The 13,751-nt window shown below is 33.4% G+C and overlaps 1 protein-coding gene across 2 annotated transcripts in view; it reads left to right on the top strand.

The window, feature by feature from the left end:
* CSMD1 (CUB and Sushi multiple domains 1) overlaps window positions 1-13,751 on the top strand; it is a 1,075,408-nt gene that overhangs the window by 1,043,108 nt on the left and 18,549 nt on the right. The window contains exons 58-65 of one of the 2 annotated variants that reach the window (XM_054629077.2): window positions 1,232-1,408; window positions 2,420-2,599; window positions 3,910-4,083; window positions 5,034-5,207; window positions 7,577-7,650; window positions 10,692-10,803; window positions 11,862-12,041; window positions 13,573-13,617. In XM_054629077.2, coding sequence (XP_054485052.2) covers window positions 1,232-1,408; window positions 2,420-2,599; window positions 3,910-4,083; window positions 5,034-5,207; window positions 7,577-7,650; window positions 10,692-10,803; window positions 11,862-12,041; window positions 13,573-13,617 — 1,116 coding nt within the window. The remainder of the gene's footprint in view (window positions 1-1,231; window positions 1,409-2,419; window positions 2,600-3,909; window positions 4,084-5,033; window positions 5,208-7,576; window positions 7,651-10,691; window positions 10,804-11,861; window positions 12,042-13,572; window positions 13,618-13,751) is intronic. The other variant, XM_077174973.1, reaches the window with a different exon arrangement.

Here is a 13,751-nt window from a genome sequence, read left to right on the forward strand (position 1 = left end):
CAGAAGAAATGCAACAAAAATATTTCTGAAATCACATTTTAAAACCAGATAAAAAACATAATAAAGAATTTTTACATTTTTTGTGAAGTTAAAATTGGGAAGCAGTAATAGAGGACTTTAAATTCAGTTTTATAATGACTGCTCATTTTCTGAGAATGTTTGAAAAATTGCTTTATCTAAGTCATCAGAGTTAATGGATTCTGTAGTATCTGTTGTCTCCTAAACTAGGTGATAAAATGGAAGATAGAACAAAATATTTGTTACAATTTTTTTTGCCTAAACTTTTATTCTGAGAACAATTACTCTTTTGCAGTATTTTTCAGCTCAAACTAATCTTCTGTCAGTGCAGATAGCATTATAACTGTATGAAAATGGCATTGGTCACAGGATCAGTATTTGAATCATTATTTTCAGCAGAAAACTGCAGTTTTGCAGTATCTTTTCTGCTTGCCCTACATGAAGACATTAACTATAGTAGGACACCAGAAGTCAGTGGCAATTATCAGTGTTTTAAATGCTGCTTTTTTCCAGCTTTAATCATAGTGTTTGCTTCAACCTTGTCTTTTCAGAAAAAAAAAAAAACAAGAAAAAAGCCTCTTTTTTTTCCATTTTTATAGAATCCTTCAATTGTTTCCTGTTTATTCTCATTAACAATGAATCGAAGTAATCAAGTTAAGCCACTGTCAAATCTTGAACATATGAAGCTGAAACCTAATTATTGCCTTCAAGAATTGATAAAGATGCCCAAAAGATATGGAGACCAATACAGAATGTCTGTTCTTTTCTTGATTTAAAAAATAAATCAACAAGAAGCTCACAATTTACTGTTTATTCATTTTTACAATTGAAAAAGGAGATACCAGAAGACAGGAAGAGAATAGAAAAATGTGCCAAAAGGCAAAACAGAGGTACAAGTGTCACAGAAAGCTCTGAATGAGCTTTATTTGCTCCAATGACTGTATTGGGTGGAGTAGAGCAAAAAGGGCAAAATATCTGAATCAGGAATTTGAAAAAAAAGGAAAAAAATGCAAACAATAATATAAACAAAGAGAAATAAAATGTTAATTCAAGAATATACCTATTACATATTTTCTCAGTAAAACTTGCTATAGGTGTTTTCAAAAACGAGCTCTTAACTTAGTTGTTTTTTTCCTTTTTTTTATCCCAGTTAGTCACCTATCATCAAAATACTTAAATACTTTTTTTTTTTTTTTAAATCTCTTCTTTGCAGCTGTGTCTTGTGGGAACCCTGGTACACCAGCCAATGGTATGATAATATACACTGATGGAATATTATTCTCCAGTTCAGTCATTTATGCCTGCTGGGAAGGTTACAAAACTTCAGGACTAACTACAAGACATTGTACTGCTAATGGGACATGGACTGGCACTGCTCCAGACTGCACAGGTCAGAAACAAATTTTCTTATCCTAAAGCTTTAACATAGTAACATCCAGCATTCCTATCGAAACATAGTAACATCCAGCCTTCCTATTGAAAATTATTATTTTGATAGATAAAATAACACATTTTTCCACAATCCTGTCTTTAATACCTGAATATTTTTATATGTCTAAAGGTACATGCCCTTATAATACATGCTAGATGCTACCATAACTATCTTCTTAAGATGGCTACATAGGTAACTTTATTGTATTTGTTTACCTCAGAAATGTCAATGTGATTATATTAATATTTTTTAGAATAATGCTGTATTTAGCTGTTCCTTTAGAGTTTCCTTTAGCATTTTTTCCTTTTTTTTCCTTGTGGCTTATGCTTAGAGGAGGAAGTTCTGGTAGCTCAAAATCAAATTTTGTGTAATTGGATACATTACTGTGCCACTTTTTATTGTAAGCCAAATGAGTCAGAATTGATCAATCACCATTCTGCTAAGGACCAAGAATCAGGGAGCAGCAAGGCTGGGCTATTTCATCAGGTAAGGTGAGCAGGGACCAGAGGAGTGCTACAAGGCAAGCAGGGCTAGTGGCTTCACTGACAAAGCCAGACTCACAGTACATCAGTATTTTTATAAGCACACACACACACAAAAGAAATCTATAAAAAGGGAAAAAAAGAAGCATTTCATAACTCTGCTGAAATGGCATTGCACCATCAACTTCAGGCTTGATGTGACAAAGATCTCAGTTTGAAAGGAGAAAACGTCTGTCAAAACTACCACCAACAGTCTGCAGGACCTGTGGAGGCTCCTGTGCATGCCAGATGAGACTACTGTGTTAAAGGAATATGATATTTGGTCCATGGTATTGAAATGCCTCAGAAAGATCACTCTCTTGACAGAAACAAAATTTTTCTTCACAGAAACAAAATTTTTCTTGTATTGTAAACTAAAAGAAAGGACATCAGGTATGCATGGTTATTTATTTATAAAACAAAAATCCTTTTTTCCTTTCTTCACTAGTGATTAACTGTGGGGATCCAGGTGCATTAGCAAATGGCATTCAGTTTGGAAATGATTTTACCTTTAATAAGACAGTCAGCTATCAGTGCAATCCAGGCTATCTGATGGAGCCTGCAAGTTCATCTACCATGCGTTGTGTAAAAGACAGCACTTGGAACCAGAGCAAACCAATTTGCAAAGGTGAGCTTCTGAATTTAACAGTGTACAAGTACTGTTTTGACACATATGTGATATTCACTAACTGCTGTCTTTATTTATTAAAAAAAATCAAAATATTCTCTGGAATAATTGCTGTTCAAATGCAACTAAAACATTTGGATAAGTATTTCTGTAGAATTTATATTTGTTTTGCACATATGCTGTGATAGAATAGTAGTGAAAACAGTGACATTATTGACTAAAGTAGAAAATCACTCTGCGATAAATATTGTCAGAGTCCTTAGATTAAAAAAACATGAATGTAGTAACTATTTTCCTTTCTGGCCTATTTCTCTTGGATTAGATAGAAAAATTCTGTAACAGGATTCTGCAAACCAAGGTTTCTGTGAAAGATTCCCTTGTTGCAGTAGTGTAGCCATCATAAACAGCCAAAAACGTGCTGCACAAATAGCTAATTACAAGTGCTAGCAGGAAGGTCATAGGCTGATGAGGCTGAAAGACAAATAAGGCAGCCTGGTGAAAATTGTTAAAACAACTTCAGCAGCCCAGGGAGTAAATTTAACAGCCTAGGGCATCTTCTGCTTATAGAAGGCCTAGGGTGCCAACTCACCTAGCGCCACTTCACTGTGATATCTAAGTCTAGACTACTAATTAAATTTTGGCATATGTATTCAACTGACTGCATTTTTCTGCCATCAGAATTATTGCCTGAGTGATTTTATGGTTGTGGTCTTTGTTAAAAGAAATTATAAGGAAATGTAAATGTGGACATTCCAGATTTCATCATTTTGGGCACCTTTATCAGAAGATGGAAAACATCAGAATAATTTCTTAGCCCCTACTTACCAATAAAATTAATCACCATTGTGTGTAGAAAGCCTTAGATAATGAGCAGGTGAATGAACAGTCATATTAAATAGTTCTGCAAAATTAGTTTAAAAGAAAATGCAAATATTTAGAGATTTAGAACCATAAGAACTTATTTATTGAAAGAAATAATGTTTGCTGAATACCTTTACCTAGCTAGTAACCTGTTGCCCAAAATAATCATGAATGAATATGTAGGGAAAAAATATGAAACTAGGTAGCTATGTACTCTTTGGGCTTCTAGCAACCTAGAACTCAGGGACTTCCTAAATCCAGAGCCTTTATTTTTGTTTTTAAATTAGTTTTCTGTCTATTACAGACTGCTATGTCAACACATGTATCCTTTGTTGGAACAATAGCTGGAAATAACTTTTTTTAGATTAAAACCTATGAGGGCGTATTATATTTTGTATTCCTAAACCCTATAAGTTCTTGAAATTGTAACTTTTCTTTTTCTGACACAGCTATTACTTGTGGGCCCCCTCCAGCAGTACTGTATGGGAAAGTGGAAGGATCTGATTTTCGTTGGGGTGCTAGTGTGAGTTACAGCTGTGCAGAAGGCTATCAGCTGTCCAACACAGCTATTCTCTCCTGTGAAGGGCGAGGAGTTTGGCGGGGAGACGTCCCACAATGTTTGCGTAAGTTTTCAGGGTACAGTTGTGTTGGGCTTCACCAAAGCTACAATTGGTTCTCTTGGACTACAGTCACAGAATCACAATTTAAAAATGACTCAGCTGCATCAGGTAATATATGAATTACTGCAGGATTCTCCTTTCTTGTACCAAAGAGCTTACCTTCATAAGAAATTTGAGTGTCTGTGCCCATTAAAGGTCACAGTCTTCTTCCTTTCCCCCAAAGTCACCGCAATCTCTTGTTACCTAATTGCACTCATCACCATTTGCCTTACTGGTAATCCTATTGGTTGTTCTGAATTTGACTTGTGGTGATCATGACTGGAATATTCCCTTACACTTTTCCTTTTATTTTCTTCCCTGTTTCCATTTCCATTAACAGGTGAAAACAAGGATGCTAACCCTTAAGCTCATAGCTCATAGCTTTTCTAAGCATTTTTTTTTTCTTTCTGAAGACGAGTACATACCCTCATATCTTGCTTGTATTTATTTTTCAGCATTTTCTAAATCTGTCAACTCAACTCTTTGAGCGCTTGAAATCTTGTTAGGACCCTGATAAACATTTTGCCTTTTATCTAATTGAGGCAAAAATTTGCAAACTACTCATTTGAGTGCATCAAATGTGGAAAAATTGTTTTATTTTTAAGCATTGCAATATTGCATTGTCTACTTCAGGATTATTTTGTCATCCAAATCTAATCAATATTTAAGTGTCTCACTTAAAAGCTCTATTTTTCCAGGTTAAATTCTACACTTACAATAGCTATAACAGTGACAATTTATTTTAAATTGCTGTCAAGAATTTAGGAGATCTAAAGTCCTACACAGATAAATGAACAGAGCATTTATACTCATATCCAATATGCCTGCCTTGCACGTAAAATGATGTAGAATACTTCAGGTTAAAGCATGTACAGATTTTAATACCTTTTTTTCTTTTAATTTCTATGTATCAGCTGTGTTTTGTGGTGATCCTGGTACTCCAGCAGAAGGACGCCTCAATGGAAAAAGTTTCACCTACAGATCTGAAGTTAGCTTCCAATGCAGACCTCCTTTTATTCTGATAGGCTCTTCAAGAAGATTCTGTCAAGCAGATGGCACTTGGAGTGGCATTCAGCCAACATGCATTGGTAAGGAACTACCACTAATGCATGTTCTACTGAGAATATTCTTGAAAAAATATTACACTATCATAAATCTAGCAATTAGCTATCCAAGTATAGAAAAGATCTTTGTAATATAAAAATAACTAGTTTAATAAGGTTATATTTTGAGTATAAATGCTATAGGATAAACACAATCACATATGAAGCCATTTGTATATTTACAGGGTTGTTTGTCTGCTGAAAATGCAGAACATCAATAAGTGCAAGTGCATAAATTTGTTCCATCTATTTTTAGAATCTCTTGGATATGCAGTAGACTGTGGCAGATTAAAGACCAGATTTTGTCACTGGAGTGTTAAAGGCATTTTTCAGAATCGATCCTAAATCAAAGTGTTTTCGACTTTGTGAACGCGGCTTGTACATCTCTGATCTTTTGAAATTCTGATTAATTCCCAAATACTCTTTTCTCATTGACTGCTGCACAACTAGTGGGCTTTTAGCATGTTATATCAATCAGATTGGCACCTTTAACTCCCACTGACATTGCAATTTGATCCCACTTGGGGTGACTTGCTAGGGAAAATTAGTTTAGTTTTATAATAAAAAAATTCTCTTTGATATTTCTAAACAGACATATTCAGATGTAGATTATAGGCTGTTTATATATTTTGTCATGGCTGAGATATTGGCTGTGTGAAAGAGCTGGGCACTCTGAAAAAAGGTTGTAGTCATGATTATTGAAAGCAGCCTGTATTTTTAAATGAAGACATAACAGTTTGTATGAATTAAAAACTTCTCTCTATAGTTTTTGCAAACTGGGCAATCATCTTACACCTATATTTTGCAAAAGAGGCAAGAAGGCTTAAAAAAGCTAATTTTCAGGTCTGATGCAAAGAATCAACTTTGAAAATGTAATACTCAATTTCTGTTTATATTTTATATAGTGTAATATAGAAGCACATGGAAAGTAGTTCATCAAAGATACAATTTTTTCTTTTGCATCATAGTTTTTATGTTATTGTAAAAGGAAAATATTGGATCATCTAACATATTTACAGATAAAATTTCTAAGCAATTTGAAGGTTAAGAACGGTGAACAATACCTAGAACTAGACCTGAGAAAAACATATAGTGGAAGCTTTTCTGGTTTTCGGTAGCAATGGTTTCCTTAGAATACTTTGTGAAGTCTAACTTTGGGTTCTTCAGATGAGACCTATCTTAAAAATTCAATTCAGCTTCATGTCTATTATTAGAAATAGAATTCTAGCTGTTGATAATTTTTAAAGTTCCTGAGCTGTTCAAACATCTTGACATCAGGAGTATGTTTGCTTTTCATTCTTACACTTTAGGTCAACATCCACCTAACTTTTGAAGCCTTTGGTAAATATCAGTCCAGTTGAATTTTTATGCTCTACTGATGGTCAATATTGAAAATGAGAGTTGGCCAAGAGTGAAATGAAATATCACAGTTTTGTAAATGATAAGTTCAATTTTTGCTCTACAGAAAACTAAAAATTGTTACAGATGAAGTATGTGTTCTTCATAATTCAGTGTCAGCACACAGCAGACTCGGTTGCCTAGAGAGAATCACATACTACAGAAAAATTCGTTGGATGAAGTTCTGTGCTTCTAACTGGTGGATATGACTGGGCAACTCCAAAGCCACCACCAGAATATGAGCATTACTGAATGAAAAAATAGTTCCAGGCTGCTTTAAATTACTCTCATGAAACAGAACAATGAGTTTTAATCTGTTGGCATGTGCTTTTTCATTGAGCGAAATTTTATTCTTCAGCAACAACTGAGGTGGTGCTCCATTAGAAACTTGCTTTCTTTGTGGCATAGAAAAGAAGCCCATACAAAAATAAAAAGTATTTCCTTGCTATAAGAAAGCAGGCTGATTATGGGTTTGGGGTTTTTATTTTATCAGATTTTTTGCATTTGAGGAGTTCTGGTTGTTTTATTTTGGGGGTGGTTTTTTTAGAAATACTTATCATTAAGCTGTTCACTTGAAATAAAGAAAATATAAAAATTTCTAAAGATTTCTCTATGTATTCCAATTGAATTTTGAGTAGTGAAATATACTATGGATTCAAAGAGATTTAAATGGATATGATTGTTAAAAATTAATGCAACCCTATCTGTAAAGTCTGCACTACCAGAAATACCTGCAAAAACATTTTAAAAAAAATGACAGAGTGCTGAAACAAATTACTATGATATACCTGGTAATTTAGTTGGAAATACTAGTGTAATATATAGAAAAACACACATTCAACTAAGAATTGAATTCATGTCATCACTAGACATTGATGGAATGATTTAATCTTTGCAAACAGTTTTAGAGTCTTTTTTTCATGCCGTAATAATATGTGTTTCACATTTTGCATTAGATCCAGCTCACAATACATGTACAGACCCTGGTACTCCACATTTTGGAATACAAAACAGTTCCAGAGGTTATGAGGTAATTTTTAAATTATTATTTATTAGCTTTCTAAAGTGAAAATGTATTTAATAATTACATCAGAAATTTAATGAGAAAAATTTTATGTAGTTTTAAATGTCTGATGCAAACTTTGAGAAATTTCCACCCTCTTTTCAATAAAAACTCATTCTTCATGCCAAGCTTTTTTTAAAACATTCAGCTTTAAGAAAGAACTTCTAACCCTGAAATATATCATGCATTCAATCCTTTAGGAGACTTCAGTATGGAAGGCTATTTGTAAATTGATTACTTAATATGATATGACATAATATAATTACCTTGCTTTATGATAATAATTCCTTCATACATTGATGAATAGTCAGTAAATACCTAACAACTGAAGACCTGCGTGATTCAAAGGCCATGTAGTCCTTGACAAAATAGTCAGCAAGTGGCTTTTTAAATTAGAAATCCATGCTATATTTTATTCAGTCAGAGTAGATAAAATTATTCTGTGTTGTGTCCAGGTTCTCTGTGATGAATATCCTTTCTATAATTTCCAAATTCCTCACAGGTGGTTAGTTCAATGAGTGAGAGGCAGAAAAGACTAAGGAAATAACCGTAGATGCAATAATGACCAATCCACAGTCATTATATAGACTGATAAACTTTATGTGGATAGGTCTTTCAGGTATAAACATGTGTGACTGAAATTTAAAATAAGTTCTTTTTGGGTTTGCTGCTTATTTCTGAGCCTGGGGCAGTGTGCCCATTGTGATCAAATTAGTAGAACTGTTTTCCAAAACATCTTTTCTGTAAGTTCCTCTGGTTCCTCTCTCTCCTACAATTTTCTGTCTTTTGTTGCTGTGGCTGTCAGCTCTTTTCTTCACCTTCTGCTCCTGCCTAGCTCACAGATACTGAGGCGCTGCTCCCTGAGCCACATCCTGTGGCCTTACCCAAGGCCATTCTGCTTCCAGTAATAGGTGCAGCTGCCTTTCTGATGTCTCATCTTGATCCTGTACCCATCCCCATTTTCTCTTTAAAAACAACTCCAATCTTTGCACCTTCTTTTAACAGGGGGTTTTCTTTTTTCTTCCCCTTTTCTCTGCCTCACAGTTGTCTTTAATAATTTTACTGGCCAATTCACTGTTCTATTGTCTGTTATTCATGTCTATCTAGACTGATCTTCTCTTCCCATTCACCTCTAGAGGCCATAGTAAGTCTTCCTCTGTTGTGCATTAAGTCTTTCTCCAGTGTTCACTCTCAGAGTGCTAACTTGTACCACAACATGGAGACTTCTCTCTAGTGGCTACAGAACTAGATTTTGGGGGTCTTCATACATTATTCATGGGCTTCCTGTTTGTATTACATAGCCAAGGTTTTATAAAACACTTTGCAGCAATCTTTCCTCATTATAGAGTACAGTGTGATGATTGGCAGCCAGTCTTTGTAGGGTTTTCCCATCTACCAGCATCCTGTCTTGCCCCATTCATTCTTTGCCTTTTGTGCTTGCCTACACTGTGACTTATAAATAGCCCCAAAGTTTTTCATCCAAGTATTATACAAAGAGCGTGCTTCTTTCATTTTAACTTTTACCAGTAAAATGAAAAAGCAGTATAGCTCTTTAACTACCTTGAACCTCTCTTACTTTTTGCTTGATCTTTTGGAGCTCTGAGAAAAGATTTGCATCTCGTTAGTACTGACAGATAGCAGAATTGGCACAAGTAAGATGACTTAGACTCAAGACTAGCCACACACTGTTCTACTCCCTATGAAAGACATACTGCATGTCCTTTACAGGATAGAGAGAATAATATGTTTTAAAAATAGTTAGAAAGACATAAATCTACAAAACCATGTCACTAATATGACCTTTAAAAACACCAGCGATTTTCCCAAGCTACATCTGGGAGAAATGGTGTGCATTTGCTCAACATCTGTCACGATAAGCAGGTTTATATAATTGAGTGTACAGATAGCAGGTAGCTACTTTTGAAGATGCTAATTTATAATTTTCATTGAAGTTCTTCTATGACATTTGCAGTGCAGAGCTATCTGCCTTTCTATAACTGCAAGCTCTTACTAATACACATTGATCACTGCTCATTTGCAACTTGACTGTGAGATATGTTACTTTATTAAAGTAATTTAATTTCCAATGATGTGAATTTTGTCTAATTAATTTATTTATTTACTTATTATTGACAAGATTATTTTATCCAAAACAAAAGTAATGCTTTACTGATTAGCCCCATATCATTAAATTACTTGGCCTGGAGTTACATTCTGGTTACTTTTGTCAGTACCATCAATATGTTCATTTTACTAGAACTCTCCACACAATCCCTTTCTCATCTCTTAGGAAAATTCTTTCTCACCTGCAATTTTGTTTGTAGTTTTCATGCATTTCTATTCCCAGTTGAAATCTAAAGAGCATTTTCTCAGTTATTTTTACACTTTCTTTTGCGAAAGGTCATATCATATTTTTCCATGATATGGAATGTTTTCCATATCATGGAATGTTTTCCATGACTTCACTCTACTAGTTGAACATCTCAAATAAAACTTAATAGTAATAAATGCAATGTAAGAAGTTTTCACCTGGAGTTTTCTATAGTGAAGTATTTATAGATGAAACAGTTCTTTTTAGTTTTTTCTTTTCATTCTAAAAACCCTCATACTTAGTCAAATTCACACAACAAAAAACATTTGAAAGTGACTTTATGGTCTATCAAAATATATGCAGTCATATACAGGAAAGAGAGGCATCTCAGGCATTTAGTTTTATTCTGTCACACTGAAAAACTAATCAGCAGAAATGTATGAATATAATGATTTTCCATGTGAACAGTCAGTATTTTCCACATATTGCTTTTAAATAAGATCACGAAAGAATCTTATTTAATAGTTCTTCAACTATTTCATCACAGTAAAAAAAAAAAAAAAAGTGTAACTCGAGAAACTGTAAAAAGTAGCCAATTTTATTTTTGAAAAAAAACTATATTAACTTACCACTGTCTTGATATCTGACTACACATAATGGATCCTTCTTCTGCCTAACATTCTTGTTTGATCCTCAGGTTGGGAGCACAGTCTATTTCAGATGCAGAAAAGGTTATCATATTCAGGGATCTACCACTCGTTCTTGTCTTGCTAACCTAACTTGGAGCGGCATACAATCTGAATGCATTCGTAAGTCTGGTTTCTATCCTAACTTACAACAGGGTGCAATTTTAAGAGTTACAAAGTGATACATGTGGAAATTCGTGACAAATTATTTGCTACAAAGATGGGTAACTTCATCTAAAACATACTTTTAAATGTTTTATTTGTTGTTGTTCCCTATTCAAAGACCAAAGGTGTATTTGGGGTATTAATTTGAAGGAAGATTTTTCAGATTTTTCAAATGAAATTCACAATAATTTTATCAGTTTTATTTAAAAAAATCTGTTATAGTTAACCTACTGCATTAGCTACTTTAATTAAGCTAAAAATATTTTTGTGTGTGTAATGGATTAATAAAGAATGGAAAGTGACCTGAAATATGCATGGAAATATTTTGTTGCCTAGTATTTTGTGAATCATAAACTAGAACTCAGCAAAACCCGTCTTTCCTGGGCTATACATGGTTATGCAAATTTCTTACAGCTCTGTGTGATTTGGAGGACATGAAATAATTATTGTATTAAAATACAATGACCTAAGCTGAAAGTAATTCATTACAATGACTTTAGATTCTTATCCTCTTTTAAATTAACTTTGGGTTGTAGTGAGTGAGTACCATGTGGTACAAAGAATCATATTGAGCAACCAAATCTATTATAGTTAATGCCTATGACAAAACGTTCTTGTGGAACCTTTATTTCAATTGAATTGCATTTATTTATCACACTAACCACTCTAATTTTCAGAACACAGATTGAAAATGATGCTTGAAGCTGTGACAGTGCAATAATTCACAGGACCAATCATTGTATCATGTACAATGGCATGTGCTTCCCCTCATTTTAACTGTTTTCTGATTCCTAGCATGATTTGATTTTGGTTTATTCTTTAAAAATGCACAATAGTATCATTTCCATCCCACAATAATATAACTATACACTCTGAGTATTACTTTTACAAGTAATAGCTACTTCACATTGCTAAAAACTATCCAGAGTTGCCATGCATTTATTTCAAATTGGATTGTTTAATTCTATGGAAACTGCTTACCGCTATGTTTTCTAACTGTAAAAACCCCTTTGCAGCTCATGCTTGCAGGCAGCCAGAAACACCAGCCCATGTAGATGTGAAAGCAATAGATCTTCCTACTTTAGGGTATACTTTGGTGTATACCTGTCAGCCAGGATTTTTTCTTGCTGGTGGATCAGAGCATCGGACATGTAAGCCAGATATGAAATGGACAGGAAAATCACCTATTTGTAAAAGTAAGTCATTACTCAAATGATTTCTTGGATCCTACTGGGTTTTAATTAATTTTCCCTGAAATTTTTGTTTTATTTAGTAGTACTAATTTTTTCCACTTACTATTTAATGACACACATGGAACAACAGCTTTTATTTTATGAAAGAAATAATGAAGAAATCAAAGTGAACATAACACCTAGAACTCATGGAAGAGGAAAAGGTGTGCAAGTGCACAGACACACATACATCTTTACCCTTAACAACAGCTAACACAACCTAAACAATATTGAGTACTACTTTAGCTGCATTTATCTTTATGTCACAGTCTCTGCACTATAATCCACTTTTATATCACTTTAGTGATAAAATTTCATATAGTTTTCTAGAGTAAATCCAAGTATACAGTTATGAGGTCTGAATTTGATCTTCACACACAAATCAACATGGCTGTTAGTTCTCAATTCATAAAAACAAAACAAAAAAAATTAGAATAGAAATAGAGGAAAAGTAGATGCCATGGGAAAGTTTTTGCAGTATGATTTTTAATTTAAATATAATAAAGTGTCCTGAATAGTTATGATGTTTGAGCAATATTTATTTTTCTTTAATGTATGGGCAGACTTCCTTGATTCAGTGTTGTCATTTGGTCTACATATCAGAATTTATCTTTATTCTGTGTGCCCAAAGGATGATTTTTCATAGATACTGTATCATTAATAATTTGAGAAAAAATATCTTTTGGGGTTTTTTTTTTGGTTTTTTGTTTTTTGTGGTTTGTTTTTTTTGTTATTTTATTTATTGAAGATAAAATGCAGTAAAGATTTCTATAAGATTGTCTTACAGTCTTTAGGTACCATTCTCACAGCATCCTACACTTTTTGTGCTTTCTTAGCATGTGATCAGTCTAATTAGTGAATTTCTGCTCCTAAAGAGAAAAAAAACCCCAGTATGTAAGACCAAGTCTTCCAATGGGACACTATCCTTTCTAATGTGCCAAATGATGAGTTCAGAACTTGATCAGGATCAATGGACATGACTTTTCTGAGTGTACCAGAAATATAGCAAATTGCACTTTTTAATTCAAAAATTGTGACCCTTTCCCATGATATCTGATCCTGTTATATGAATCAAGCTATCTGGCTTTTGCTGGTTTGTGTCATAAATGCATCAGTCTTTCCTAACACAATTTTTACTATATTTAAAATACTATTATTCGTAATTAGATGTAGTATTGTCCCTTCTATAAGGCTCTCTTTTATAGCACTGGGACTGATATAAACATTTTAGCCCTAAATGTATGAGATACTTAGCTAGCCAGACAGTTTTCCACAGTAAAAATGTTAATTACCTAAATTATTTTCTGATATTTTGGGCAAGTGGATAGGTTAAACATGTAAAGTATTCAATACAAGTTATTTCTGTTTTAAAAGTGAATCTACTGGATAAAAGATGATTGCATCCAACAGGTATTGTTTTAACATTTTATTAAAAAAAATACAAAAACCACACAAATATGTTCATGAAAATGATAATTTGTCTTTTTACTTGTAGGTAAAGGAGTGAGAGAAGTTAATGAAACAATAACTAAAACTCCAGGTTTGTATACAAGAAGAGCTTTAGATCTAAATAAATTAAATTGATTTACACCCAAGATTGTTATGGATAATAAAACTATTTCAAATATTTTAGTGAAGTATTTGTTACTAATTTCCAAGGAATATAAAGGTTGA

Source organism: Agelaius phoeniceus, chromosome 3 (assembly GCF_051311805.1).
Source record: "Agelaius phoeniceus isolate bAgePho1 chromosome 3, bAgePho1.hap1, whole genome shotgun sequence".
Classification (NCBI taxonomy): Eukaryota; Metazoa; Chordata; class Aves; order Passeriformes; family Icteridae; genus Agelaius; species Agelaius phoeniceus.